Source organism: Salmo salar, chromosome ssa01, assembly GCF_905237065.1.
Source record: "Salmo salar chromosome ssa01, Ssal_v3.1, whole genome shotgun sequence".
Taxonomy (NCBI): domain Eukaryota; kingdom Metazoa; phylum Chordata; class Actinopteri; order Salmoniformes; family Salmonidae; genus Salmo; species Salmo salar.
The window spans coordinates 114,121,908-114,149,242 of NC_059442.1; the positions used below are offsets into that span (position 1 = coordinate 114,121,908).

A 27,335-nucleotide genomic window follows, 5' to 3' on the forward strand; every position below is an offset into this window, starting at 1 on the left:
CCAGATACTACATAGAGTCATTACTACAAACCAGATACTACATAGAGTCATTACTATAAACCAGATACTACCTAGAGTCATTACTATAAACCAGATACTACCTAGAGTCATTACTATAAACCAAATACTACCTAGAGTCATTACTATAAACCTGATACTACATAGAGTCATTACTATAAACCAGATACTACATAGAGTCATTTCTATAAACCAGGTACTACACAGAGTCATTACTATAAACCAGATACTACATAGAGTCATTACTATGAACCAGATACTACATAGAGGCATTACTATAAACCAGGTACTACATAGAGTCATTACTATAAACCAGGTACTACATAGAGTCGTTACTATAAACCAGGTACTACATAGAGGCATTACTATAAACCAGATAGTACACAGAGTCATTACTATAAACCAGGTACTACATAGAGTCATTACCATAAACCAGGTACTACACAGAGTCATTACTATAAACCTGATACTACATACAGAGTCATTACTATAAATCAGATACTACCTAGAGTCATTACTATAAACCAGATACTACATAGAGTCATTACTATAAACCAGGTACTACATAGAGTCATTACTATAAACCAGATACTACATAGAGTCATTACTATAAACCAGATACTACATAGAGTCATTACTATAAACCAGATACTACATAGAGTCATTACTATAAACCAGATACTACATAGAGTCATTACTATAAACCAGGTACTACCTAGAGTCATTACTATAAACCAGGTACTACATAGAGTCATTACTATAAACCAGATAGTACACAGAGTCATTACTATAAACCAGATACTCCATAGAGTCATTACTATAAACCAAATACTACATAGTCATTACTATAAACCAGGTACTACATAGTCATTACTATAAACCAGATACTACATAGAGTCATTACTATAAACCAAATACTACATAGAGTCATTCTCAGCAACAAAAGAGTGATCAAATTATAATCCTTCATCTGTAGTCTACTCTATTCACACGACACAAAAAAACACACACACAGTTTACAGCACATCTTTTAAGTTTGTATGTCCATCAGTGTTGTGGAGGTCTGTAGACTACATATTTACAGTCAAATACTTATTAGTATCACTTTAGTATACTACAAGTGAACAAGTATAGGACATTAGTATACTACATGTGAATAAGTATAGGACTTTAGTATACTACAAGTGAATTTGTATAGTACTTTGTTATACTACAAGTGAATAAGTATAGGACTTTATTATACTACAAGTGAATAAGTATAGTACTTTATTATACTACAAGTGAATAAGTATAGGACTTTATTATACTACAAGTGAATAAGTATAGTACTTTATTATACTACAAGTGAATAAGTATAGGACTTTATTATACTGCAAGTGAATAAGTATAGTACTTTATTATACTACAAGTGACTAAGTATAGGACTTTATTATACTACAAGTGAATAAGTATAGGACTTTATTATACTACGTGAATAAGTATAGGACTTTAGTATACTACAAGTGAATAAGTATAGGACAGGCAAGCACTTACATTTCCAACCAAACCCACAGTACTATTAGAATCTAAATACCCACATGATTACCATCTAATAATAACTTACATATTGTATGCAGAACTTCCGTATGGTGTAGTCCACCAACACAGTAAAGTCTTCCACAGCCACCCGGACATTACCATAGGTCCAACAGCCCTGGTCTGGCCAGTACTGGTAACACTTGTCCTAGTGGTTGGAAACACAAAACAGGGAAGCAATGAGAGGACACTCAGGTTCTAAACATAGAGGATGTTCCAATGTCTATAGTAGCACCCTAACTTAGTATAAAACAGGGTTGGAATCAGTTCCATTTTAATTCCAGTTCATTCAGAAAAGTATAAATAACCAAATTCCAATTTCAATGATACAGTTTCCTTTTTGAAAAGCATTGAAGAGAATTGGAATTGGAATTCCTGTATATTTACTGAATTGACAGGAATATAAATATCATTGACCCCAACACGGTATAAAACAAATGATTTGGTGTGCATTCTAAGTGCTATGCTAGCATGGAGACTGCATGTCTACAGTGCATTCTAAGTGCTATGCTAGCATGGAGACTGCATGTCTACAGTGCATTCTAAGTGCTATGCTAGCATGGAGACTGCATGTCTACATTGCATTCTAAGTGCTATGCTAGCATGGAGACTGCATGTTTACAGTGCATTCTAAGTGGTATGCTAGCATGGAGACTGCATGTTTACATTGCATTCTAAGTGCTATGCTAGCATGGAGACTGCACGTCTACAGTGCATTCTAAGTGTTATGCTAGCATGGAGACTGCACGTTTACAGTGCATTCTAAGTGTTATGCTAGCATGGAGACTGCACGTCTACAGTGCATTCTAAGTGTTATGCTAGCATGGAGACTGCATGTTTACAGTGCATTCTAAGTGTTATGTTAGCATGGAGACCGCATGTCTACAGTGCATTCTAAGTGTTATGCTAGCATGGAGACTGCATGTTTACAGGTCATTCTAGAATATATGGTAGGTCAAGCTGGAGGACGTACGGTGTAGGCCAGAATAACAACATCTAGATTGTACACATAGTATAGAAGATAAGACAGTACTGTATTCTATTCTATTAGTTCACACGCAGGGGGGAAATCTGTCTTGACTTCTTAGCTCCCCCTGACTCTTCAACCTATTAGAGTGAGAAGGAAGAGCTCCCTCCAGGGCCGGCCCGCCCGTTAGGATTAGGTGGCCACCTACTGCGGCAGCTTGACAAGGGCTTCGTTTTCTAAGCTAAACTGACCAAGATGCACTCTCCAACAACACATAAAACCTCACATATTTCTGCCCCAAAATAATGAGTTTTTCTCTCAACCAGTGGCATAAGGGCTTATTAGGTGAGCGCTGATGACGCCCTGTGATAAGCAGTGCTCACTTTGTTAAAGGAAGGGGCGCAAAAAAATATTTATCTTGTCCATTCCCAGGGTGCCTCTCCAGGGTGCTGTTGGAGAGACGCAGCGCTGCGGAGCTCCACCAACGTTCTGTTAAAAACATTCTCTGACGTCAATCATGTAGCAGATATAGCCTACGGTAGAAAGAGTATGTGGCCTTTTCTGTAGCCTACAGGCAGGAGATAACATGAATGACATAGTGAAAAAGAAAGTACTTCTGCATTTCCCGCTGTGTAAACACATTGCCAATAGGCTCAGGATAACTCCTGATAAAGTTGGGTAGCTGATATTCAGAGCTTAAATAGCCACATTGATTAGTCACATGATTCTGGACTAATAAAGCCAATGTAATTGCCTGTTTTATAAAAATGGTAGGCCTACCACAAAGATGGACATTCATAAAATTCCATTGCGGGCTGACACTGTAGGCTACACCCCAGTAAGCACAGACAGATGCCAACGTAATTTGGAAGTCTTTTTTTTTGGTCCTGTCCAGGCGTCGTTTTTTTTTGTTTGTTTTTTTGTCCGGTCCAGACCGGCCTTGAACCAATCATAGACATTTATATTTGGTTCAGGTTTGATGCGGTAGGAACAGCCTTGATTGGACCAGCCTTGATTGGACCAAATCTGAGCCAATCATAGACGTCTATGTTTGGACCAAATCAAGTCTGCTCCAGACCGAACCAAATCAGAACCTAAATTAACCTAACTTCAACGTCTGGAAAATACTTATTTTAGACGTCTTTTCAACATAATTTTTCTTACTAGGACTATTCTAGATTTGTAGGGGTATGCATCACCATCCTAAAGGTGACTAGAAAGACACAGAGTGCAGTAAAGAATGTGAGGGCTTAATCTGCCAGCCAGTCAATCAGAATTAGCCAGTCTAAAACCACTTAACGAGAGTTTGCTGGCTAATTATGATAAAGACTTAGAGGGCTTTATTAGCCATTATTTAGTCATCGATTCCAAGCAGCACAAAAGCTGATTTTAATCTCCTTTCCTTCCTGTTTTTATTGATCTCTGCAGGGTAAGGTCTCTCTCTCTCTCTCTCTCTCTCTCTGCAGGGTAAGGTCTCTCTCTCTCTAACTCTAACTCTCTCTCTCTCTTTCTCTCTGCAGGGGAAAGCTCCTTGGGACTGCTCACAGGGGAAAGTACACATGGAGACAGATGACCTCCTCTGTTTAAGGAGAGATTGTGAAGTGAGACGGAAGTGGAAATAGATGGCTTGACTTCGGAGGCTTGAGGGCACTCTGGCAAAGACAAGTGTAGCAGCATAGTGTAAAGTGTAGTAGTAACATAGGATTAGTGTAGTAGTAATATAGGTTTAGTGTAGTAGTAATATAGGATTAGTGTTAGTGTAGTAGTAATATAGGATTAGTGTAGTAGTAATATAGGATTAGTGTAGTAGTAATATAGGATTTGTGTAGTAGTAATATAGGATTAGTATTAGTGTAGTAGTAATATAGGATTAGTATTAGTGTAGTAGTAATATAGGATTAGTGTAGTAGTAATATAGGATTAGTATTAGTGTAGTAGTAATATAGGATTAGTGTAGTAGTAATATAGGTTTAGTGTAGCAGTAATATAGGATTAGTGTAATAGTAATATAGGATTACTGTAGTAGTAATATAGGATTAGTGTTAGTGTAGTAGTAATATAGGATTAGTGAAGTAGTAATATAGGATTAGTGTTAGTGTAGTAGTAATATAGGATTAGTGTTAGTGTAGTAGTAATATAGGATTAGTATTAGTGTAGTAGTAATATAGGATTAGTGTAGTAGAAATATAGGATTAGTGTAGTAGTAATATAGGATTAGTGTTAATGTAGTAGTAATATAGGATTAGTGTAGTAGTAATATAGGATTTGTGTAGTAGTAATATAGGATTGGTATTAGTGTAGTAGTAATATAGGATTAGTGTAGTAGAAATATAGGATTAGTATTAGTGTAGTAGTAATATAGGATTAGTGTAGTAGTAATATAGGATTAGTATTAGTGTAGTAGTAATATAGGATTAGTGTAGTAGTAATATAGGTTTAGTGTAGCAGTAATATAGGATTAGTGTAATAGTAATATAGGATTACTGTAGTAGTAATATAGGATTAGTGTTAGTGTAGTAGTAATATAGGATTAGTGAAGTAGTAATATAGGATTAGTGTTAGTGTAGTAGTAATATAGGATTAGTGTTAGTGTAGTAGTAATATAGGATTAGTATTAGTGTAGTAGTAATATAGGATTAGTGTAGTAGTAATATAGGATTAGTGTAGTAGTAATATAGGATTAGTGTTAATGTAGTAGTAATATAGGATTAGTGTAGTAATAATATAGGATTAGTGTAGTAGTAATATAGGATTAGTGTAGTAGTAATAAAGGATTAGTGTAGTAGTAATATAGTATTAGTATCAGTGTAGTACTAATATAGTATTAGTATCAGTGTAGTAGTAATATAGTATTAGTATCAGTGTAGTAGTAATATAGTATTAGTGTAGTAGTAATATAGTATTAGTATCAGTGTAGTAGTAATATAGTATTAGTATCAGTGTAGTAGTAATATAGTATTAGTGCAGTAGTAATATAGGATTAGTGTAGTAGTAATATAGTATTAGTATCAGTGTAGTAGTAATATAGTATTAGTATCAGTGTAGTAGTGTATCAGTAATGTGTAATGAAAACAGTTGATGTATTTCTAGTGCTGGCATAACATTACAGAGAAATTCAAAGCAAAGTGAAAGTAACAGTGTAAAAAAAAGTATTGTAACCAGTCACCTCTTTCCTCTCTTTCAGGTTGGTCAGCATGACAATAGTTGCTGTCTTCTGTTCCCATATCATCCTCCAGAAGTCTGCTACTGTGTCTTGTTTAGGACCTGGAACACAACAGTCCATTACCTCATTAACCCATTCATCTTTGTTGACATACGGAACCAGCATCCATATTAGAAAATGTTTAGTTACATTTGGAAGACACACGTGACACTTTAATTAAAATATTTGCTGCAGAACAACATCAATGTATTTACCTTGTGCTGCAATAAATTTGTTATTGTCCGTGTAGCCCTAACAAATAAAAATAAAAACGCTGTTAATTAACAACGTTAAAAAGTAAACTGGTCTTGTTTCGGTTGGAATAATAACATGATATATTCTATAATATATTGATACATATATGATTTCTTATTAATATTATGATATATATGATCTCAACCTTATTTAGGCCTACGAAAGAACACACATTTAAAAAAACAAAAACCTAGATCCCAACTCACATGGATATAGGAAGCGTTGATATAGTCTGAACAGAGGTTTCCATCGAGCTGTGTTAACACCACCCTGGAATGGTCATCTGTTTACAACACATGGACACTTTAGGGCTTCTCTACACTACATTTTGGACAACAATTCCACTAGGTAAAACTGGTCAACTGGGAGTAAAGACAGTTCCTTGATCTCTATTCATTTTCTATTGAATAGATCCTAAAAATCGGAGTGAAGATGAATAAATTACAACCTGGTCTCAGTTTCTATAAAATGGACATGCTTCAGGGTTAATTAATGAATAGACCAAAGAGGAAGTGAAACTGTCAAAAAGGAAGAAGAGCGTAGGCAGAAAGAGAAGAGTTGACTTGCTGTGAGTATCTATATCTACTGCTGTGTTAATACATGTCGCTGGGGAACAAGTCTCACATCACTGACCGGTGCCAAAATAACTGTGACTGATGCTCTGCAAATAGATATAGACCCAGGAAATGTGGACCAAATGACCATCAACTTATTCTTTGACACTAGTTAATGATATAGATGTAGAGAGAATGAGATGGAGCCTCTCACATGGGAGGATGTTGGGATATCTGTTCTTTTCTCTGTTCTCTTCTTTGTTGGCCTCCTGGCATGTCCCCTGGGTATATCCAGATGGCAACGACTGAAAACAAAACAGAACACACCACAGCTAGTCAGTCACAATCAGTCAGCCACTCAGCCAGCCAGTTAGTCAGTCACACCACATTCAGTCAGCCAGCCAGCCACTCAGCCAGCCAGTCAGTCAGTCACACCACATTCAGTCAGCCAGTCTGCCAGTCAGCCAGTCAGCCAGCCAGCCACTCAGCCACTCAGCCAGCCAGTCAGCCAGCCACTCAGTCAGTCACACCACAATCAGTCAACCAGTCAGTCAGTAACAGCCAGCCTGCCAGCCCGTCCGCCAGTCAGTCAGTCAGTCAGCAACACTAGGCTGATCCCAGATCTGTTTGTGACAATGACCGTAGGACGACCACAGCACAAACAGATGATCCCACAATGACCGTAGGACGACCACAGTGTAACCGATGTGAAATGGCTAATTAGTTAGCGGTGGTGCGCGCTAATAGCGTTTCAATCAGTGACGTCACTCGCTCTGAGACTTGAAGTAGGGTTTCCCCTTGCTTTTGTGGCGCGATGGGTAACGATGCTTTGTCGGTGTCAGTTGTTGATGTGTGCAAGGGTCCCTGGTTCGAGCCCAGGTTGGGGCGAAGAGAGGGACGGAACCTACACTGTTACAACAGCACAAACAGATCTGGGACCAGGCCTTGTGCTGCACTGTTTTACACCTGTTGTATCCTGTGCACGTGGCGAATAAACTTTGAAACTTAAAAACCTGAATCAGGCGCCACTTATAACACGTTGTTCAACAGTTTACATAACATACCATGCATTACAAACCTATCAGGTTACCAGTATTACATAGGCCTTGCTTCCAGGCAGAGCATGTGTATTGTATAGTGAAACCTACAGGTCTTTGTTAAGGCAGTCTATAGGCACTTCCTGTACCACCTCCAGTCCATTAACAGTGACGAACGTAAACTTCCTCTACATGGAAAACCTCCCACAAAGAGTGTATCCTACGGTCCAGAGATCCTGAATCATCCTGAATCATAAACTCAAGGCTGTGTTTGGACGTCCGTAGAAAACCCCCCTGAATCATGAATCCCCAAATAGAACACAGGGACACTTTATCAACGACTCATACATGTGTGACACATGATGAACCACTGTAATTTTCCTAATTTCCTCAAGATATCAAAACATACAGCGTCCATCACAGCCGCTGGGTATCTTTACTTGATCAAAATGAAATCCTACATTACATTCTACCTCTCAGCTTCTGATATAAATTCACTTTCCAATCCAACATTGTATATTCATCCTACAGTGGCGCCATAAGGACACTTTTATCCACAGACAGACAGACAGGCAGACAGACAAGACAGACAGACAGACAGACAGACAGACAGACAGACAGACAGACAGACAGACAGACAGACAGACAGACAGACAGACAGACAGACAGACAGACAGACAGACAGACAGACAGACAGACAGACAGACAGACAGACAGACAGACAGATATTTAGTTCCTGAGTACATTACTGCTGTAGCAGTACTGAGAACATTAGAGGAGAGGGTTACACCTACACTGAACTCCTCTCTGACCTGTTTGTCTATAACTGATTACAGTACTAGGACAGTAGTAGTAGTAGTAGAATAGTCCTTACATTGAACTCCTCTCTGAAGAGTTTGCCGTCGTCAGCGGAACGTATCCTGGTCTCCTCCTCCAGACAGTCGACTGAGATGGGGAAGTAGGTCTTAGAGGCAGAGGGGGATCTGGGAAGCAGCACCACTGTCTGTTGCTCTGTGGGTGAAGGAAGGGGGAGAGAGAAGACAGGTTCAGTTTGTTGCTCGAAGGGGTGTTGTGAGAGAGAGAGACAGAGAGAGAGAGAGAGAGAGACAGAGACAGAGAGAGAGAGAGAGAGAGAGAGAGAGAGAGAGAGAGAGAGAGAGAGAGAGAGAGACGGAGAGCGAGAGAGGGAGGGAGAGAGAGAGAGAGAGAAACACTAAAGTTGAAAACTTTGGGGTCACTTAGAAATGTCTTTGTTTTTGAAAGAAAAGCACATTTTTTGTCCATTAAAATAACATCAAATTGATCAGAAATACAGTGTAGACATTGTTAATGTTGTAAATGATTATTGTAGCTGAATGGAATATCTACATAGGCGTACAGAGGCCCATTATCAGCAACCATCACTCCTGTGTTCCAATGGAACGTTCTGTTAGCTAATCCAAGTTTATCATTTTAAAAGGCTAATTGATCATTAGAAAACCCTTTTGTAATTATGTTAGCACAGCTGAAAACTGATGTCCTGATTAAAGAAGCAATAAAACTGGCCTTCTTTAGACTAGTTGAGTATCTGGAGCACCAGCATTTGTGGGTTCAATTACAGGCTCAAAATGGCCAGAAACAAAGAACTTTCTTCTGAAACTCGTCAGTCTATTCTTTTTCTGAGAAATGAAGGCTATTCCATGCGAGAAATTGCCAAGAAACTGAAGATCTCATACAACACTGTATACTACTTCCTTCACAGAACAGCGCAAACTGTCTCTAACCAGAATAGAATGAGGAGTGTGAGGCCCCAGTGCAAAACTGAGCAAGAGAACAAGTACATTAGAGTGTCTAGTTTGAGAACCAGATGCCTCACAAGTCCTCAACTGGCAGCTTCATTAAATAGTACCCGCAAAACACCAATCTCAACGTCAACAGTGAAGAGGCGACTCCGGGATGCTGGCCTTCTAGGAACACCGCTCTGTCAATAGAGGCAGAGACTCTGGAGGACTGATCATTTGGTACAAATCCCAACTATAAAATCTAATTGATCCCCTCAAAATGGGTAAATATCACATTTGGTTAAAACTGAAAAAATAACTTGTACTGGCAGAAAAATATGTGTTCCTTTGCGCAATATATATCCCCCCCTCAGAATCCCCATATTACTCAGAGGAGATCTTCCCCACCCTTGAGGAAGAGACGTGCCATTTCCAGGACCAGGGAAATGTGCTCATCTGTGGGGACACAAATGCGGCACAGGAACACTACCTGATCTAACGACCACATGAGGGGACAGCTTTATTACAGGCCATACTGTTTCTAACTGTCTTAATCTCCCCCATAGAAACAACAGTGACAGCACCGTCAACAACAACAGAAGGGATCTTTTGCAGCTCTGTAGAAGCCTGGGTCTGTACTTTGTCAATGGTAGGTTACGGGGGTCTCTTTGGGGAGATTCACCTATTGCTCACCTCTTGGCCACAGCACAGTAGCCTATATGATTACAGACATTGACCCTTTCTCTCTCAGCTCATTCACTGTCAAGCCACTAACACCTCTGTCTGATCACAGCCAAATTACGTTGTTCCTCAAAAGAACAGACATGGAAACAACCACACATTCACAGCCCAGTAAGCTGTACAGCATCAGAAATTCATACAGATGGGCCCAAAACAGCACAGAAGAATACCAGAAAGCAACCTGGAACCAAAATATCAAAACACTCTTAGATAACTTTCTGGATACCACATTCACTCACAGTAAAGAAGGCATCAATCTAGCAGTAAAAAACATCAACTATATATTCAGGCAAACGGCAAAAGCACAACTGAAATTGACAAAAGACAACAACAACAAAAAATCACAGATGAAACTGGTTTGATGCAGATTGTAAAATTATAAGGAAAAAACGTATAACACTATCCAACCAAAAGCACAGAGACCCAAATAATGGTGAATTACGCCTTCATTACTGTGAGACTTTAAAACTCTATAAACGTACACTCAGAACCCAAAAAGCACAGTACAACAGCAAGCAGCTGACACTAATTGAGGAGTCCATAAACACAAACAACTTCTGGCAAAATTGGAAAAAACTACAAAAATCTAAACAAGAGGAATTAGCGATACAAAATGGTGACATATAGATAACCCATTTTAAAACACTCTACAAAACTGTTCAAAATGACACAAACGCAGAACAACGCCAAATTCATGAGAAGTTGAATGGACTAGAAAAAGTTATAAAGGACAATCAAAATCCATTGGACTCCCCAATTACTGACCAGGAGCTCTATAAGAAACTTCAGGCCCTCAAATTTAAAAAAGCATACGGACCTGATGGCATCCTAAATGAGATGCTCAAACTCACTAGTGCAAAATTTCTATTGGCTATATTAAAACTGTTTAATTTGATCCTGAGTGTAGGTTATTTCCCTGACATCTGTAATCAAGGACTCATAACCCCAATCTTTAAGAACGGAGACAAATTTGACCTCAACAATTACAGGCATTTGTGTGAACAGTAACCTGGGAAAGGTTTTCTGTAGTATTATAAATGTAAGAGTTCTAAACTTCCTTAATAAGCAAAATGTCTTGAGTAAAAACCAAATTGGGTTTATACCAAAACATCGCATGACCGATCATATTTACACCCTACACACCCTGATAGATAATCATGTCCACCAAAATAATACCAAAATATACACTTGCTTTATCGACTTCCAAAAAGCATTTGATTCTATTTGGCATACAGGACTGTTCTACAAAGTTATTGAAAGTGGTGTAGGGGGTAAAACATTTGACATAATTAAATCAATGTATACTGGCAATACGTGCAGCATTAAAATTGGGAAGAAAATAACAGAATTCTTTAACCAGGGGCGAGGCCTTCGTCAGGGTTGCAATCTGAGCCCTGCACTCTTCAATATTTACATCAACGAATTGGCCACTATTCTAGAAAAATCCTCAGCCACTGGTGTTAGTCTCTACAATTCAGAGGTTAAATGCCTGCTCTTCGCAGATGACCTATGCCTGCTGTCACCCACAGCACATGGCCTACAGAAGAGCCTGGGCTCTGGCAGTAAACCCCAAAAAACCTAAAATAATGATTTCTCAGAGAAGATTTTCCAGATCTCAGGGAATTAGACCAAAGTTCTCAACTGGTACAAAATATATATAGTACTGCACACACTACAATTACTTAGGTTTAAAAATAGGCTCAACTGGACACCTTAATGATGCAGTGAATGAACTGAGAGAGAAAGCACACAGGGCATTCTACGCCATAAAAAAATTGAAATACACATTCTAATTGAAATACCTATTAAAATATGGCTAAAACTATTTGAATGTGTCATTGAATGAATTGCACTTTATGACAGCGAGGTGTGGGGTCCACTTGCAAAACAAGATTTCATCAAATGGGACAAACACCCCATTGACACCCTGCATGCAGAGTTCTGTAAGATTCTCCTACATGTCCAGAGGAAAACTACAAAAAAAATGCATGCTGGGCAGAATTAGACCAATATCCACTAATAATAAAAACTCAAAAAAGAGCAATTAAGTTTTGGGAACATCTAAAATACAGTGACCCCCTCTCATATCATTACCAAGCCCTGCAATGCCAAGAGCTGAGCAAAGAAAAGAGTCCCCTCATCCAGCTGGTCCTGAGTTCACAAACCTGTTCTACTAACACACTAAAGCCTCAGGACCAGAACATCCAATCAATCAGAATAAACCAAATTACAACACAGTCAAAACAAAACTACATTACTTATTAGGAACCACAAGCACAAGCACAAAGCAAAATGCAGTGCTATCTGGCCATAAATTGACAGTACACCGTGGCTAACTATTTGGCCATGGTTACTGATCAAAACCTTAGAAAAACCTTGACAAAGTACAGGCTCAGTGAGCACAGCCTTGACATTGAGAAGGGTAGACACAGGAAAACGTGGTTCCCTGTAGAGGAAAGGCTGTGCAACCACTGCACAACAGCAGAACCTGAGACAGAGCTGCATTTCCTGACAAAATGCCAAAAATATAAAACAATTAGAGAGTGTCATTTCCCCAAATGTGAAACCCTTATTCAAGGTTTCAAAGACCTCTCTGATGAGAATAGGCTACCCGTCCTGTTGGGGGAAGACACAGAGAGCTGAGGGCTGGCAGCGCACTACATTGCCACCTGCAATAAGATGAGGGACAGTGTCTGACAGACCAATCAACCTGCACATGTCCTCTATGCTTATTGTTATTGTTGAATGTATGGTTATTTTGACCCTTGGTTATTGATGTTGTCCCGTTAACAATTTAGATTCTTCTTATTTTAATATTGTAAATATCGTCATGCCAATAAAGCAAATTGAATTGAATTGAGAGAGAGACAGAGAGAGAGAGAGGCAGAGAGAGAAAGAGAGAGAGAAAGAGAGAGAGAGAGAGAGAGAAAAGGAGAGAGAGAAAGAGAAGAGAGAGAGAGAGAGAGAGAGAGAGAGAGAGAGAGAGAGAGAGAGAGAGAGAAGAGCGGAAAGAGATGGAGGGGGACAGATATACAGTTGAAGTCGGAAGTTTACATACACTTAGGTTGGAGTCATTAAAACTAGTTTTTCACAAACAAATTTCTTGTTAACAAACTATAGTTTTGGCAAGTCGGTTAGGACATCTACTTTGTGCATGACACAAGTAATTTTTCCAACAATGGTTTACAGACAGATTATTTCACTTATAATTCACCGTATCACAATTCCAGTGGGTCAGAAGTTGACATACACTAAGTTGACTGTGCCTTTAAACAGCTTGGAAAATTCCCAAAAATTATGTCATGGCTTTAGAAGCTTTTAATTGACATAATTTGAGTCAATTGGAGGTGTACCTGTGGATGTATTTCAAGGCCTACCTTCAAACGCAGTGCCTCTTTGCTTGACATCATGGGAAAATCAAAAGAAATCAGCCAAGACCTCAGAAAAAAATTGTAGACCTCCACAAGTCTGCGTCATCCTTGGGAGCAATTTCCAAACGCCTGAAGGTACCACGTTCATCTGTACAAACACTAGTACGCAAGTATAAACACCATGGGACCACGCAGCCGTCATACCGCTCAGGAAGGAGACGCGTTCTGTCTCCTAGAGATGAACGTACTTCGGTGCGAAAAGTGCAAATCAATCCCAGAACAACATCAAAGGACCTTGTGAAGATGCTGGAGGAAACAGGTACAAAAGTATCTATATCCACAGTAAAACGAGTCCTATATCAACATAACCTGAAAGGCCGCTCAACAAGGAAGAAGCCACTACCCCAAAACCTCCATAAAAAATCCAGACTACGGTTTGCAACTGCACATGGGGACAAAGATCGTACTGTTTGGAGAAATGTAATCTGGTCTGTTGAAACAAAAATAGAACTGTTTGGCCATAATGACCATCGTTATGTTTGGAGGAAAAAGGGGGAGACTTGCAAGCCGAAGAACACCATCCCAACCGTGAAGCACGGGGGTGGCAGCAATTTTTTATTGTTTATTTCACTTTTCTTTATTATCTATTTCACTTGCGTTGGTAATAAAGCCCCTTAGATTGAAATTTAATAGAGAGAGAGAGAGAGAGAGAGAGAGAGATGGGTTGAGTTGAGAGGAAGTGGTGATGCCTGTATGTACACAGAGAAGTGCCGGAGAAGCACATTTTTTTAGAGACAACATTTACAGACAAAGGTTGGAACTTCAGGACGATCACTTCATCCATCGCAACCTAGAGAAAGCACATCTACGATCAATCAGATGTACATAGACATTCATTTAAATAATTGTATTAAATACTGTATGTGCGATACACACTAACTGATTTCAAATGCTGAATACTTTACATCTAATTGAAATCTAGACTCTTCAAACAAGTGATTTACGTGTATTAGTCACCAATGAACGCCACTAGTTTTTAGAGGTCGCTGTCCCCAGAGCCAGCATCACCAAGCCAGAGGAAGCACAGCCACACTATAATATAGCAGACTCTGTTGGCATACCTGTCACGGCTGTTCAAAGGATCAGACCAAAATGCAGCGTGTTCGTAGTTCCACATATTTTATTTACCATGAAACAAAACGCAATACACTAAATACTTGAATACACAAAAACAACAAACCGTGACGCAGAGAGAAAACACACTACTCAAAATATAATCACCCACAAAAACAGGTGGAACAAACATCAACTTAAATATGACCTCCAATTAGAGACAACGACAACCGGCTGCCTCTAATTGGAGATCATACCAAACAAAACCAACATAGAAATACCAAACTAGAAACTGAACATAGAAATACAAAACATAGACAAACACCCCCTGTCATGCCCTGACCTACTCTACCATAGAAAATAACAACTTACTATGGCCAGGACGTGACAATCCCATGCAACAATACTCTGGAAGGTTTTGTTAGAGTCCAGAATTTGAGAAAAGTCAAAAGCCACAATGCCCTGGAAGAGGTGTGTTAGTGACACATGGGTTCTGGACCCAGGTACTATGGTTACAGGTGTGTTAGTGACATGTGGGTTCTGGACCCAGGTACTATGGTTACAGGTGTGTTAGTGACATGTGGGTTCTGGACCCAGGTACTATGGTTACAGGTGTGTTAGTGACACGTGGGTTCTGGACCCAGGTACTATGGTTACAGGTGTGTTAGTGACACGTGGGTTCTGGACCCAGGTACTATGGTTACACACCGTATACCTGACCTGATGATGAGGGTGTGTTTAACGCCTCTGAGATGTCTATGATGTCAACGATATCCCCTGTACACCGTGGGGGATGAGTAGACAAACAGACAGTTTCATATTGTCACAAAATGTCCTACCAGTAGGTTACTCCACACGTTACCAAGTCAATCAAATGGTTATTCATGTCTTTCTGCTACAAACATACAGGCACAGTCCAGGAAATAGATTCATACTTCTGCAGAGCGAAAATCCCTCAAGAAATAATCTTAGTTTCGTTAACCTCATTGTCAATGTGCCAAAATAAACACACAAACACACGCACGCACACGCACACACACACACACACACACACACACACACACACACACACACACACACACACACACACACACACACACACACACACACACACACACACACACACACACACACACACACACACACACACACACACACACACATAAACTCCACTGTAAACCTTCTGACAAAAGTGTTTGAAATGTGACCAGAAGAGTTGAATGGTTACCAGCCTGGGCATGTGCTATGGCCACTCGTGTCAAGTAAACAATATCCCAGTTATATTCTGATCAGGAACTCAGTGTTGTTATTAGGACAGCCTATAGGAAGCCTGCTCTATAGTCCAGTTATATTCTGACCAGGAACTCAGTGTTGTTATTAGGACAGCCTATAGGAAGCCTGCTCTATAGTCCAGTTATATTCTGACCAGGAACTCAGTGTTGTTATTAGGACAGCCTATAGGAAGCCTGCTCTATTGTCCAGTTATATTCTGATTAGGAACTCAGTGTTGTTATTAGGACAGCCTATAGGAAGCCTGCTCCATACTCCATACTTTACATTATGTTGTTTGATAAAATATTTCAGATTGAGAAAGCATAATAATAATAATAATATGTTATGAGTATTTATGAGTATAAACAAGTCCTTTAAAAGTACATAATGTTTCCACTTAACTCCAACTATTGTAATGTTTGGATATCCCAAAACAAACACTTCTCATGTGTGTCAAACAATGCAGCTAATAGAGGATTATAACAGTGATATTATTATTATTATAGAGGATTATAATAGAGGATTATAACAGTGATATTATTATTATTATAGAGGATTATAATAGAGGATTATAACAATGATATTATTATTATTATAGAGGATTATAATAGAGGATCATAACAGTGATATTATTATTATTATAGAGGATTATAATAGAGGATTATAACAGTGATATTATTATTATAGAGGATTATAATAGAGGATTATAACAATGATATTATTATTATTATTATAGAGGATTATAATAGAGGATTATAACAGTGATATTATTATTATAGAGGATTATAATAGAGGATTATAACAGTGATACTATTATTATTATAGAGGATTATAACAGTGATATTATGATTAGTATAGAGGATTATAATAGAGGATTATAACAGTGATACTATTATTATTATAGAGGATTATAACAGTGATATTATTATTATTACAGAGGATTATAACAGTGATACTATTATTATTATAGAGGATTATAACAGTGATATTATGATTATTATAGAGGATTATAATAGAGGATTATAACAGTGATACTATTATTATTATAGAGGATTATAACAGTGATATTATTATTATTACAGAGGATTATAACAGTGATACTATTATTATTATAGAGGATTATAATAGAGGATTATAACAGTGATATTATCATTATTATAGAGGATTATAACAGTGATATTATTACTAATAATGAATGTAACAATGGCTGCTTGTTTTTATAAATGTGTATGTAACACACCAACCGTGTTGAAGAAATACATGTGGAGAGAGCATCATTAAATATAGCTCATCATGTGGTAAGGACATGTCATAGTGAAGCATCGAGGCTACTGCGCGATGCAGATTGGGACTTCTTAGTTGATGTAGGTTAGAAAACAATCTGTCGGTCGTCTCCTTCACATCAGTAACCACAGGAAGACAGACAACAACCACATGACAGTGAGGGGACTCCTGCAGAGCAGAGAAGACTACTCCACCTACAGCTTGACATTAAAACTCTTTCAGTTGTCTCTTCTCAACAACGCGTTTATGTGTAAAGCAAATCAGTTTCACTTTGTTCTTCAACCCAGGGCTCACTTGAAAAAGATGTCAATGTCAATGCGACTTCCCTGGTGAAATAAAGGATCAGTGACATAACGAAGATAAACACTCATTATTAAAGGTGACCGGACCTTGTTCTTCCAGGATTCCATTCGGTATTTTCTTGTCGACTGTTGTGACGACCTCCTTTCTCTGGTTTCTTAACCTGCCAGGTAGACAGAGAGAGACGGAGGAAAAGATAGAGAACATGAGGATGACAGATTAAAGGACATAAAGGGATATATTTTACCTACGACTATTAGTCAAGTTCACTCCAAAACATCAGTTCTAAGAGTTAACAGTTCTAAGTTCTAAGAGCTAACAGTTCTAAGTTCTAAGAGCTAACAGTTCTAAGTTCTAAGAACTAACAGTTCTAAGCTCTAACAGTTCTAAGAACTAACAGTTCTAAGCTCTAACAGTTCTAAGAGCTAACAGTTCTAAGTTCTAAGAGTTAACAGTTCTAAGTTCTAAGAGCTAACAGTTCTAAGTTCTAAGAGTTAACAGTTCTAAGTTCTAAGAGCTAACAGTTCTAAGTTCTAAGAGCTAACAGTTCTAAGTTCTAACAGTTCTAAGAGTTAACAGTTCTAAGTTCTAAGAGCTAACAGTTCTAAGTTCTAAGAACTAACAGTTCTAAGTTCTAAGAGTTAACAGTTCTAAGTTCTAAGCTCTAACAGTTCTAAGAGTTAACAGTTCTAAGTTCTAAGCTCTAACAGTTCTAAGAGTTAACAGTTCTAAGTTCTAAGAGTTAACAGTTCTAAGTTCTAAGAGCTAACAGTTCTAAGTTCTAAGAGCTAACAGTTCTAAGTTCTAAGAGCTAACAGTTCTAAGTTCTAAGAGCTAACAGTTCTAAGTTCTAAGAGCTAACAGTTCTAAGTTCTAAGAGTTAACAGTTCTAAGTTCTAAGAGCTAACAGTTCTAAGTTCTAAGAGCTAACAGTTCTAAGTTCTAAGAGTTAACAGTTGTAAGTTCTAAGAGCTAACAGTTCTAAGTTCTAAGAGTTAACAGTTCTAAGTTCTAAGAGCTAACAGTTCTAAGTTCTAAGAGCTAACAGTTCTAAGTTCTAAGAGCTAACAGTTCTAAGTTCTAAGAGTTAACAGTTCTAAGTTCTAAGAGTTAACAGTTCTAAGTTCTAAGAGTTAACAGTTCTAAGTTCTAAGAGCTAACAGTTGTAAGTTCTAAGAGCTAACAGTTCTAAGTTCTAAGAGCTAACAGTTCTAAGTTCTAAGAATGAACAGTTGTAAGTTCTAAGTTAAAACATTAGTTATACGTTATATAAAGCACACAAATACGTTGGTATGGTACCATCTGAAACTGGAAAAGTTGTTCTTTCTCATTAGAGTCCAGGGTTGATGAGATCACAGAACACAGGCTAGGTTACAGCTACAGTAGGTCTCTCTCTTTGACTTGAGCTCGTTCATACTAACCCGCCTGGCTGTGTAGTTGTCAGTTTTACTGTAGCCAGCATGAGGCATGAACAACTGCTAGTGCTTCATTTCCTGAATGGAGGCTCCGCCCTTTGCTGATTGGGGAGAGGAAGGGTGACGTCACCTTGGCCCTAGCCCTCGCCCTGTCTGGCAGCACACACACACACTACCACACCCTATGACTGGTACGTTACCTGAGGAAGTACCAGGCCAGCAGTATGCTGATGACAAGCAGCACGGAGATGACCAGCACGGTAGGCAGGATGTGGGAACTCTGGGACTTAGTGTCTTCTGGAGAGGAGAGGGAAGAAGGAAGAGGCAGAGGTTATGGACCAAAAATATGTCCTTCCTCTAAAAGTGTGCACTTGTTCACTTCCCTTCATAGATTAGAAAGGAAATAACGGAACCCTCCCTCGAGTCCAGCCCATGCCTCCACCAACCCAATGTAGTGAACGAGTACACACTTCAGGAGGTAGGAGAGGTTATTGGGATGGATCCAGACAGCAGAGAGAGAGTCAACAAAGGAACAGGAAGAAGCCTGTGGTAGAACAGAGAGTTGAGCGTAGCAGTACAATTACTAGATAGGTCAAAAGCCACCTCAGATCTTGAATGTCCTTTGTAATTATTGTATTTCTACGGGGCTACAGAGAGTTGAGTACAGGCCAAGTGCTGAGCAGTGTTCAATAAGGCACACTGTGGCAAAAAAAAAAAAAAATCCCAACGGACAACAAAAACAACCCTTTTCTTATTGGACCACAGCAGATAGTACCTATCAGTTTCAGAGTGTTTTCTTCCGTGTTGTCCCTACTGAACACAACCCTGCTCTGGTGGATGACAGGTGGGAATTAAGGTTGGCAGGCAACTAGACCCATTATTATGGTCTGGATGGAGGCCTGATTTAAGATCTGACTTGGTTATGTCCCAAATGGCACCCTATTCCCTATATAGTGCACTACTTTTGACAACAGCCCTATGGACCCTGGGGAAAAGTAGTGCACTATATTGGGAATAGGCTGCCATTTGGGCCGCAGACTTTGTCTAGGGAGATAAGTATCAGGGACAAGCTCCTCTAAACCTGAGAGACAGAAGGGCTGTTGTTAAGGGTTAGGGTTATGTCATTTAAACCTGAGAGACAGAAGGGCTGTTGTTAAGGGTTAGGGTTATGTCATTTAAACCTGAGAGACAGAAGGGCTGCTGTTAAGGGTTAGGGTTATGTCATTTAAACCTGAGAGACAGAAGGGCTGTTGTTAAGGCATTCACAGCCAGCCATTTGGCCTGTTTACAAATGATAACAACATGGTAAATTACTGGCCAAACTAATCCACTCCAGCTTTACTATGATCCTGTAATAATAAAGGAAGGTTGGACAATAGTACCTTATCAGACAGTGGAGGATATACTGTAATATAGATACAGGCCTTACTGTGTATTTACTGTGTAGAAACACGAATTACATTTTACTGAGTCATGAAAAAACGTCCCAACAGTTTTAGAAATCGGGCCTTTTTTGACCATGTTACACATGAAGTAGTATACTGTATGTCTCCAGAAGAACATTGTACTGTAAATTACATCTGTCTCACTTACCACCTGTCTGGTCTTCATTGGAAGTGTCATTGGTTGTTAACGTGGTTGCCATCAAAAACAGAACTGGGACCATTGTGACTGAGAGAGAGAGAGAGAGAAACAGATTATAACAGTTATTAACAGGTCAGGTTAAACAAATGGATGATTCATTCCTGATAAAAAACACAATGTGAAAAAAAGGTACTTGATTAGATTTGATTTGACTTGATTAGGTTCTCTTTCAGTCCTAATTTGGACTAATCTTTCAAGAGTCCTTAAACATTAAAATACAATTTATAATACGATCATATTTTCACATGTTACAAAAAATACATAATACACTGACATATTGACCAGATAAATACTCTAACAGTCTATAAAGATAGATTGATTCTTCATCTACCATAGTCCTGCACAACTTTCCTATGTATTATATTTAAATTGTTTTAATGTATTGATTGAATCGATATATTGAAAGGTTTCTGGTTTGCTCAGTTAAATTATTAAAGTTCTTTATTGCTCTAAATCGAAAATGTTATTTTGTCTATTTCTCTTTTCTGTCTGGATAACACATAGACAATCTATTCCTAGTATTTACTGAATGTCTGTCTCTTAACAACTGAATACTGTTGTGAATAAAGTTTGGCTGTTTTAAATGGTGTATATTATGAAATAAAATGAGAATGTTTTTTCTTTAATTATCTTGTTGATTGATAACCAGTCAAGAGCCTTACACATGACTGTATTCTAGAGGCAGATCTCAGACCACCGCGACTGTAGTCTAAAGGCAGATCTCAGACCACTCAGACTGTAGTCTAAAGGCAGATCTCAGACCACTCAGACTGTATTCTAAAGGCAGATCTCAGACCACTCAGACTGTATTCTAGAGGCAGATCTCAGACCACTCAGACTGTAGTCTAAAGGCAGATCTCAGACCACTCAGACTGTAGTCTAGAGGCAGATCTCAGACCACTCAGACTGTATTCTAGAGGCAGATCTCAGACCACTCAGACTGTAGTCTAAAGGCAGATCTCAGACCACTCAGACTGTATTCTAGAGGCAGATCTCAGACCACTCAGACTGTATTCTAGAGGCAGATCTCAGACCACTCAGACTGTATTCTAGAGGCAGATCTCAGACCACTCAGACTGTAGTCTAAAGGCAGATCTCAGACCACTCAGACTGTAGTCTAAAGGCAGATCTCAGACCACTCAGACTGTATTCTAGAGGCAGATCTCAGACTACTCAGACTGTATTCTAAAGGCAGATCTCAGACCACTCAGACTGTAGTCTAGAGGCAGATCTCAGACCACTCAGACTGTAGTCTAGAGGCAGATCTCAGACCACTCAGACTGTAGTCTAAAGGCAGATCTCAGACCACTCAGACTGTAGTCTAGAGGCAGATCTCAGACCACTCAGACTGTAGTCTAGAGGCAGATCTCAGACCACTCAGACTGTAGTCTAAAGGCAGATCTCAGACCACTCAGACTAGTCTTCTGCCAATAAAGCAGAACATGTTGTCATGGTAATGCCTTCTTTGTCCACATGGTGGGCCAATAGACTAACGGACCAAACATCACGAAACCATGTCACTGCTTACGTTTTGGGGAAAAAACAACACACTTCAAACATTTCAAATATTCAAATAAAATACACGATTGTTCAAATTCCTGTTTTATGACTAGAAAAAAAAAAGAAACCAAATTCTGCAGTTTATGGGGATATTTTCCAGATTTGCATGTGATGTTGAAAAGTGGTATGTTAATGAAAAGCACACGCAGTAAGGTATTTAAACATCCATACCATCTATACAGACCACTATGGACACATGTCTCTTAGTTTACAGCCTCAGTAAGGTATTTAAACATCCATACCATCTATACAGACCACTATGGACACATGTCTCTTAGTTTACAGCCTCAGTAAGGTATTTAAACATCCATACCATCTATACAGACCACTATGGACACATGTCTCTTAGTTTACAGCCTCAGTAAGGTATTTAAACATCCATACCATCTATACAGACCACTATGGACACATGTCTCTTAGTTTACAGCCTCAGTAAGGTATTTAAACATCCATACCATCTATACAGACCACTATGGACACATGTCTCTTAGTTTACAGCCTCAGTAAGGTATTTAAACATCCATACTATCTATACAGACCACTATGGACACATATCTCTTAGTTTACAGCCTCAGTAAGGTATTTAAACACATATCCATCTATGCATACCACTATGGACACACGTCTCTTAGTTTACAGCCTCAGTAAGGTATTTAAACACATATCCATCTATACAGACCACTATGGACACGTCTCTTAGTTTACAGCCTCAGTAAGGTATTTAAACACATATCCATCTATACAGACCACTATGGACACATGTCTCTTAGTTTACAGCCTCTATGTGTTTTGTTCTGTGTATTCAATGATTCTCTGATTAGAAATTAGAACATGAGTGCCGTGTGTTTCAAAGCAGATTAACACAAATTCCCCACCATCGTCACCAGAACAATATTAAGAGGCTATGTTATGCCCCAGCCGCTATGCTATGCCCCAGCCGCTATGCTATGCCTCAGCCGCTATGCTGTGCCCCAGCCGCTATGCTATGTCCCAGCCGCTATGCTATGCCCCAGCCGCTATGCTATGCCTCAGCCGCTATGCTGTGCCCCAGCCGCTATGCTGTGCCCAAGCCCGCTACAGAACAATATTAAGAGGCTATGCTATGCCCCAGCCGCTATGCTATGCCCCAGCCGCTATGCTATGCCCCAGCCGCTATGCTATGCCTCAGCCGCTATGCTGTGCCCCAGCCGCTATGCTGTGCCCCAGCCCGCTACAGAACAATATTAAGAGGCTATGCTATGCCCCAGCCGCTATGCTAAACCCCAGCCGCTGAGCTATGCCCCAGCCGCTGTGCTATGCCCCAGCCACTACGCTATGCCCCAGCCGCGTAAGCACATTGTATGGTTTTACACATATAGCACTCTCAGGGGTCTTAGTGCATAGCCACGTAGCTCCGCAGTTAAACAAGGCCAGATACAACCACGTAGCTCCGGGGTTAAACAAGGCCAGATACAACCACGTAGCTCCGGGGTTAAACAAGGCCAGATACAACCACGTAGCTCCGGGGTTAAACAAGGCCAGATACAGCCACGTAGCTCCGGGGTTAAACAAGGCCAGATACAACCACGTAGCTCCGGGGTTAAACAAGGCCAGATACAACCACGTAGCTCCGGGGTTAAACAAGGCCAGATACAACCACGTAGCTCTGGGGTTAAACAAGGCCAGATACAACCACGTAGCTCCGGGGTTAAACAAGGCCAGATACAACCACGTAGCTCCGGGGTTAAACAAGGCCAGATACAACCACGTAGCTCCGGGGTTAAACAAGGCCAGATACAACCACGTAGCTCCGGGGTTAAACAAGGCCAGATACAACCACGTAGCTCCGGGGTTAAACAAGGCCAGATATAGCTCCCCTGCTCAGTCATGTGAAATCCATAGATTAGGGCCTAATTTATTTATTTCAATTGACTGATTTCCTTGTATGAACTGTAATTCAGTAAAATCGTTGAAATTATGGCATGTTACGTTTATATTTTGTTCAGTATATTAAAAGCTTGATGTTTGAGCTTTCATCAATGTCCTTCATCAGAACCTTGATATTGTAATGAAACAGGCAGGGAGCAGGTATTGAACCCTCGACCTTCTAGCCCGAAGTCCAGCGCGCTATCGACTGTGCTGCAAAAGCATGCTCAAACGGCAGAGTCGATATCCGCGCTTATAAACCCAGGGTCGTTACACTACTCCCTCCTTTCAAAGAGCGCGTCCTCGCGCTAGCTTGCGACTCTACGTCTTACAGGAACGCGCTCACCGGCCAAGCACACGCACTGTCGTGGATGCAAGGTTCGATCCCACTTCTGACACCAATGTAATGAAACAGGCAAGGAGCAGGTCTCGAACCCTCGATCTTCTAGCCCGAAGTCCAGCGCACTATCCACTGTGCCGCAAAAGCATGCTCAAGCGGCAGAGTTGATTTCCGCGCTTATAAACCCAGGGTCGTCACAATATAAAGCAAGCAGTGAGAGGTAGAGAGCTCTGCTACCCGACCCGAGCCCGACGGGCCCCCGACACTACAGTATAGATTTGTTTTTTCATCAATTACTAGGATACGTGCAGGGCTCGGGTATTACTAAATTGATCAGTAACATTTTGAAGCTAAGCCATTTTCTGGTGCTCTACTGCGCAGTAACCTACAGTCGTATCTTACTAAGATCATAACATGGCGTCAGAAGTGCTTCAACCTCGTCAAATATAAGACCAGATCACTGTCCGAGTCGACAGGAGTGATTATTTCACAGAAAATAAGAGTGACGGAAAGTAGCTAGCTAAAAGCTAATTGCTCTCTTGCATCTCGTCAAAGGAGGAGCCGTTGCTATGGATGCTAAGGTCTCATTACCCATAAGCACTCTGCTATGTTGCGCTAGATGTCATGCATTTCAATAGGGACGTTCACAACGGAGTGAAATCGCAACGACCCCTTTGGGGTTGAATGTTCCATTGCGAAACGGACACTGTATACTTTGAAATTATCCAAACTTTGTGTCGTTTTCAGTCCAGCCAGAGTCAGTTGCAGAACAGGAAGTTACCAAACCACAGAAGAAGATACAAATATGGCGTTTTCGTTGATGGCTTTTATGGAATAGCTAGGAACTTGTAAACAATTACCCATCCTATAAGTGATTACTATTTTAATAGTCAAGTTAAATAATACACATTGGCTGTTAAGCCAATTATCTTATATGACTGTTGCCTCCTGTTTAAGTTTATTGTGATGGTAATGCTTTATATTATAATTATTAGGTGGCGGTGCCTATCTACAGTGGTATCTTCAACCTAGCCTAGCTTTTAGCTAGCTGGCTAGCTGCCCTGCAGTGTAAGCTATCTAACTTAACTTGCTATAAAGATAGAGAAACAAGTTGAGGAGAAAGTAAATAAACAAAACATGTTTTATTATCACCTGAAACTATATATATATATATATATAACTCAGCAAAAAGAGGAACGTCCCTTTTTCAGGACCCTGTCTTTCAAAGATAATTCATAAAAATCCAAATAACTTCACAGATCTTCATTGTAAAGGGTTTAAACACTGTTTCCAATGCTTAATGAACATGCACCTGTAGAACGATCGTTAACACACTAACAGCTTACAGTCGGTAGGCAACTAAGGTAATAGTTATGCAAACTTAGGACAGTAAAGAGGCCTTTCTACTGACTCTGAAAAACACCAAAAGAATGAAGCCCAGGGTCCCTGCTCATCTGTGTGGACGTGCCTTAGGCATGCTGCAAGGAGGCATGAGGACTGCAGATGTGGCCAGGGAAATAAATTGCAATGCCCGTACTGTGAGACGTCTAACACTGCGCTACAGGGAGATAGGACGGACAGCTGATCATCCTCACAGTGGCAGACCACGTGTAACAACACCTGCACAGGATCGGTACATCCGAACATCACACCTGCGGGACAGTTACAGGATGGCAACAACAACTGCTCGAGTTACACCTGGAACGCACAATCCCTCCATCAGTGCTCAGACTGTCTGCAATAGGCTGAGAGAGGCTGGACTGAGGGCTTGTAGGCCTGTTGTAAGGCAGGTCCTCACCAGACATCATCGGCAACAACGTCGCCTATGGGAACAAACCCACCGTCGCTGGACCAGACAGGACTGGCAAAAAGTGCTCTTCACTGACGAGACGCGGTTTTGTCTCACCAGGGGTGATGGTCGGATTCACGTTTATCGTCGAAGGAATGAGCGTTACACCGAGGCCTGTACTCTGGAGCGGGATCGATTTGGAAGTGGAGGGTCCATGGTCTGGGGCAGTGTGTCACAGCATCATCGGACTGAGCTTGTTGTCATTGCAGGCTATCTCAACGCTGTGCCTTACAGGGAAGACATCATCCTCCCTCATGTGGTACCCTTCCTGCAGGCTCATCCTGACATGACCCTCCAGCATGACAATGCCACCAGCCATACTGCTCGTTCTGTGCGTGATTTCCTGCAAGACAGGAATGTCAGTGTTCTGCCATGGCCAGCGAAGAGCCCGGATCTCAATCCCATTGAGCACGTCTGGGACCTGTTGGATCGGAGGGTGAGGGCTAGGGCCATTCCCCCCAGAAATGTCAGTGAACTTTCAGGTGCCTTGGTAGAAGAGTGGCGTAACATCTCACAGCAAGAACTGGCAAATCTGGTGCAGTCCATGAGGAGGAGATGCACTGCAGTACCTAATGCAGCTGGTGGCCACACCAGAATACTGACTATTACTTTTGATTTTGACCCTCCCTTTGTTCAGGGACAAATTATTCAATTTCTGTTAGTCACATGTCTGTGGAACTTGTTCAGTTTAGTTTATGTCTCAGTTGTTGAATCTTGTTATGTTCATACAAATATTTACACATGTTAAGTTTGCTGAAAATAAACGCAGTTGACAGTGAGAGGACGTTTCTTTTTTTTCTGAGTTTATTTATATATCATTTTTATTTTAAATGTTTTGTATTTTACCCCCTTTTTGTCCCCAATTTCGATCTTGTGTCATCGCTGCAACTCCCCAACGGGCTCGGGAGGCGTTGTCCAAACCTAGACAACCTTGGGCCAATTGTGCGCCGCCCTATGGGACTCCCAATCACAGCCGGTTATCATAAAGCCCGGGACTGTAGTGACGCCTCTAGCACTGCGCCACTCGGGAGGCCTGAAACAATATATTGATCCTGTCTTGAATGAAAAGGTCATATTTAGCAATTACCCCAAATAAATGTGATCTCTGACGAGAGGCAGCCTCTCCTCCATCTTGCGTTATTATAAACACTACACTTGTCCATTCAGTGGCGG

At 40.2% G+C, this 27,335-nt stretch overlaps 1 protein-coding gene across 3 annotated transcripts in view; it reads right to left on the minus strand.

Moving 5' to 3' along the window:
- Positions 1-27,335, minus strand: part of LOC106594265 (receptor-type tyrosine-protein phosphatase epsilon) — a 129,532-nt gene that overhangs the window by 7,804 nt on the left and 94,393 nt on the right. The window contains exons 3-11 of one of the 3 annotated variants that reach the window (XM_045687672.1): positions 20,458-20,535; positions 19,065-19,158; positions 17,539-17,612; positions 8,483-8,619; positions 6,786-6,876; positions 6,224-6,300; positions 5,978-6,014; positions 5,727-5,824; positions 1,622-1,741 (exon numbers count right to left, since the gene is read on the minus strand). In XM_045687672.1, the coding sequence (XP_045543628.1) occupies positions 1,622-1,741; positions 5,727-5,824; positions 5,978-6,014; positions 6,224-6,300; positions 6,786-6,876; positions 8,483-8,619; positions 17,539-17,612; positions 19,065-19,158; positions 20,458-20,530 (801 nt within the window). In that variant the 5' untranslated portion in view covers positions 20,531-20,535. Of the gene's footprint in view, positions 1-1,621; positions 1,742-5,726; positions 5,825-5,977; positions 6,015-6,223; positions 6,301-6,785; positions 6,877-8,482; positions 8,620-17,538; positions 17,613-18,748; positions 18,962-19,064; positions 19,162-20,457; positions 20,536-27,335 lie in introns of those variants that run through there. The other 2 variants (XM_045687670.1, XM_045687674.1) reach the window with 2 other exon arrangements.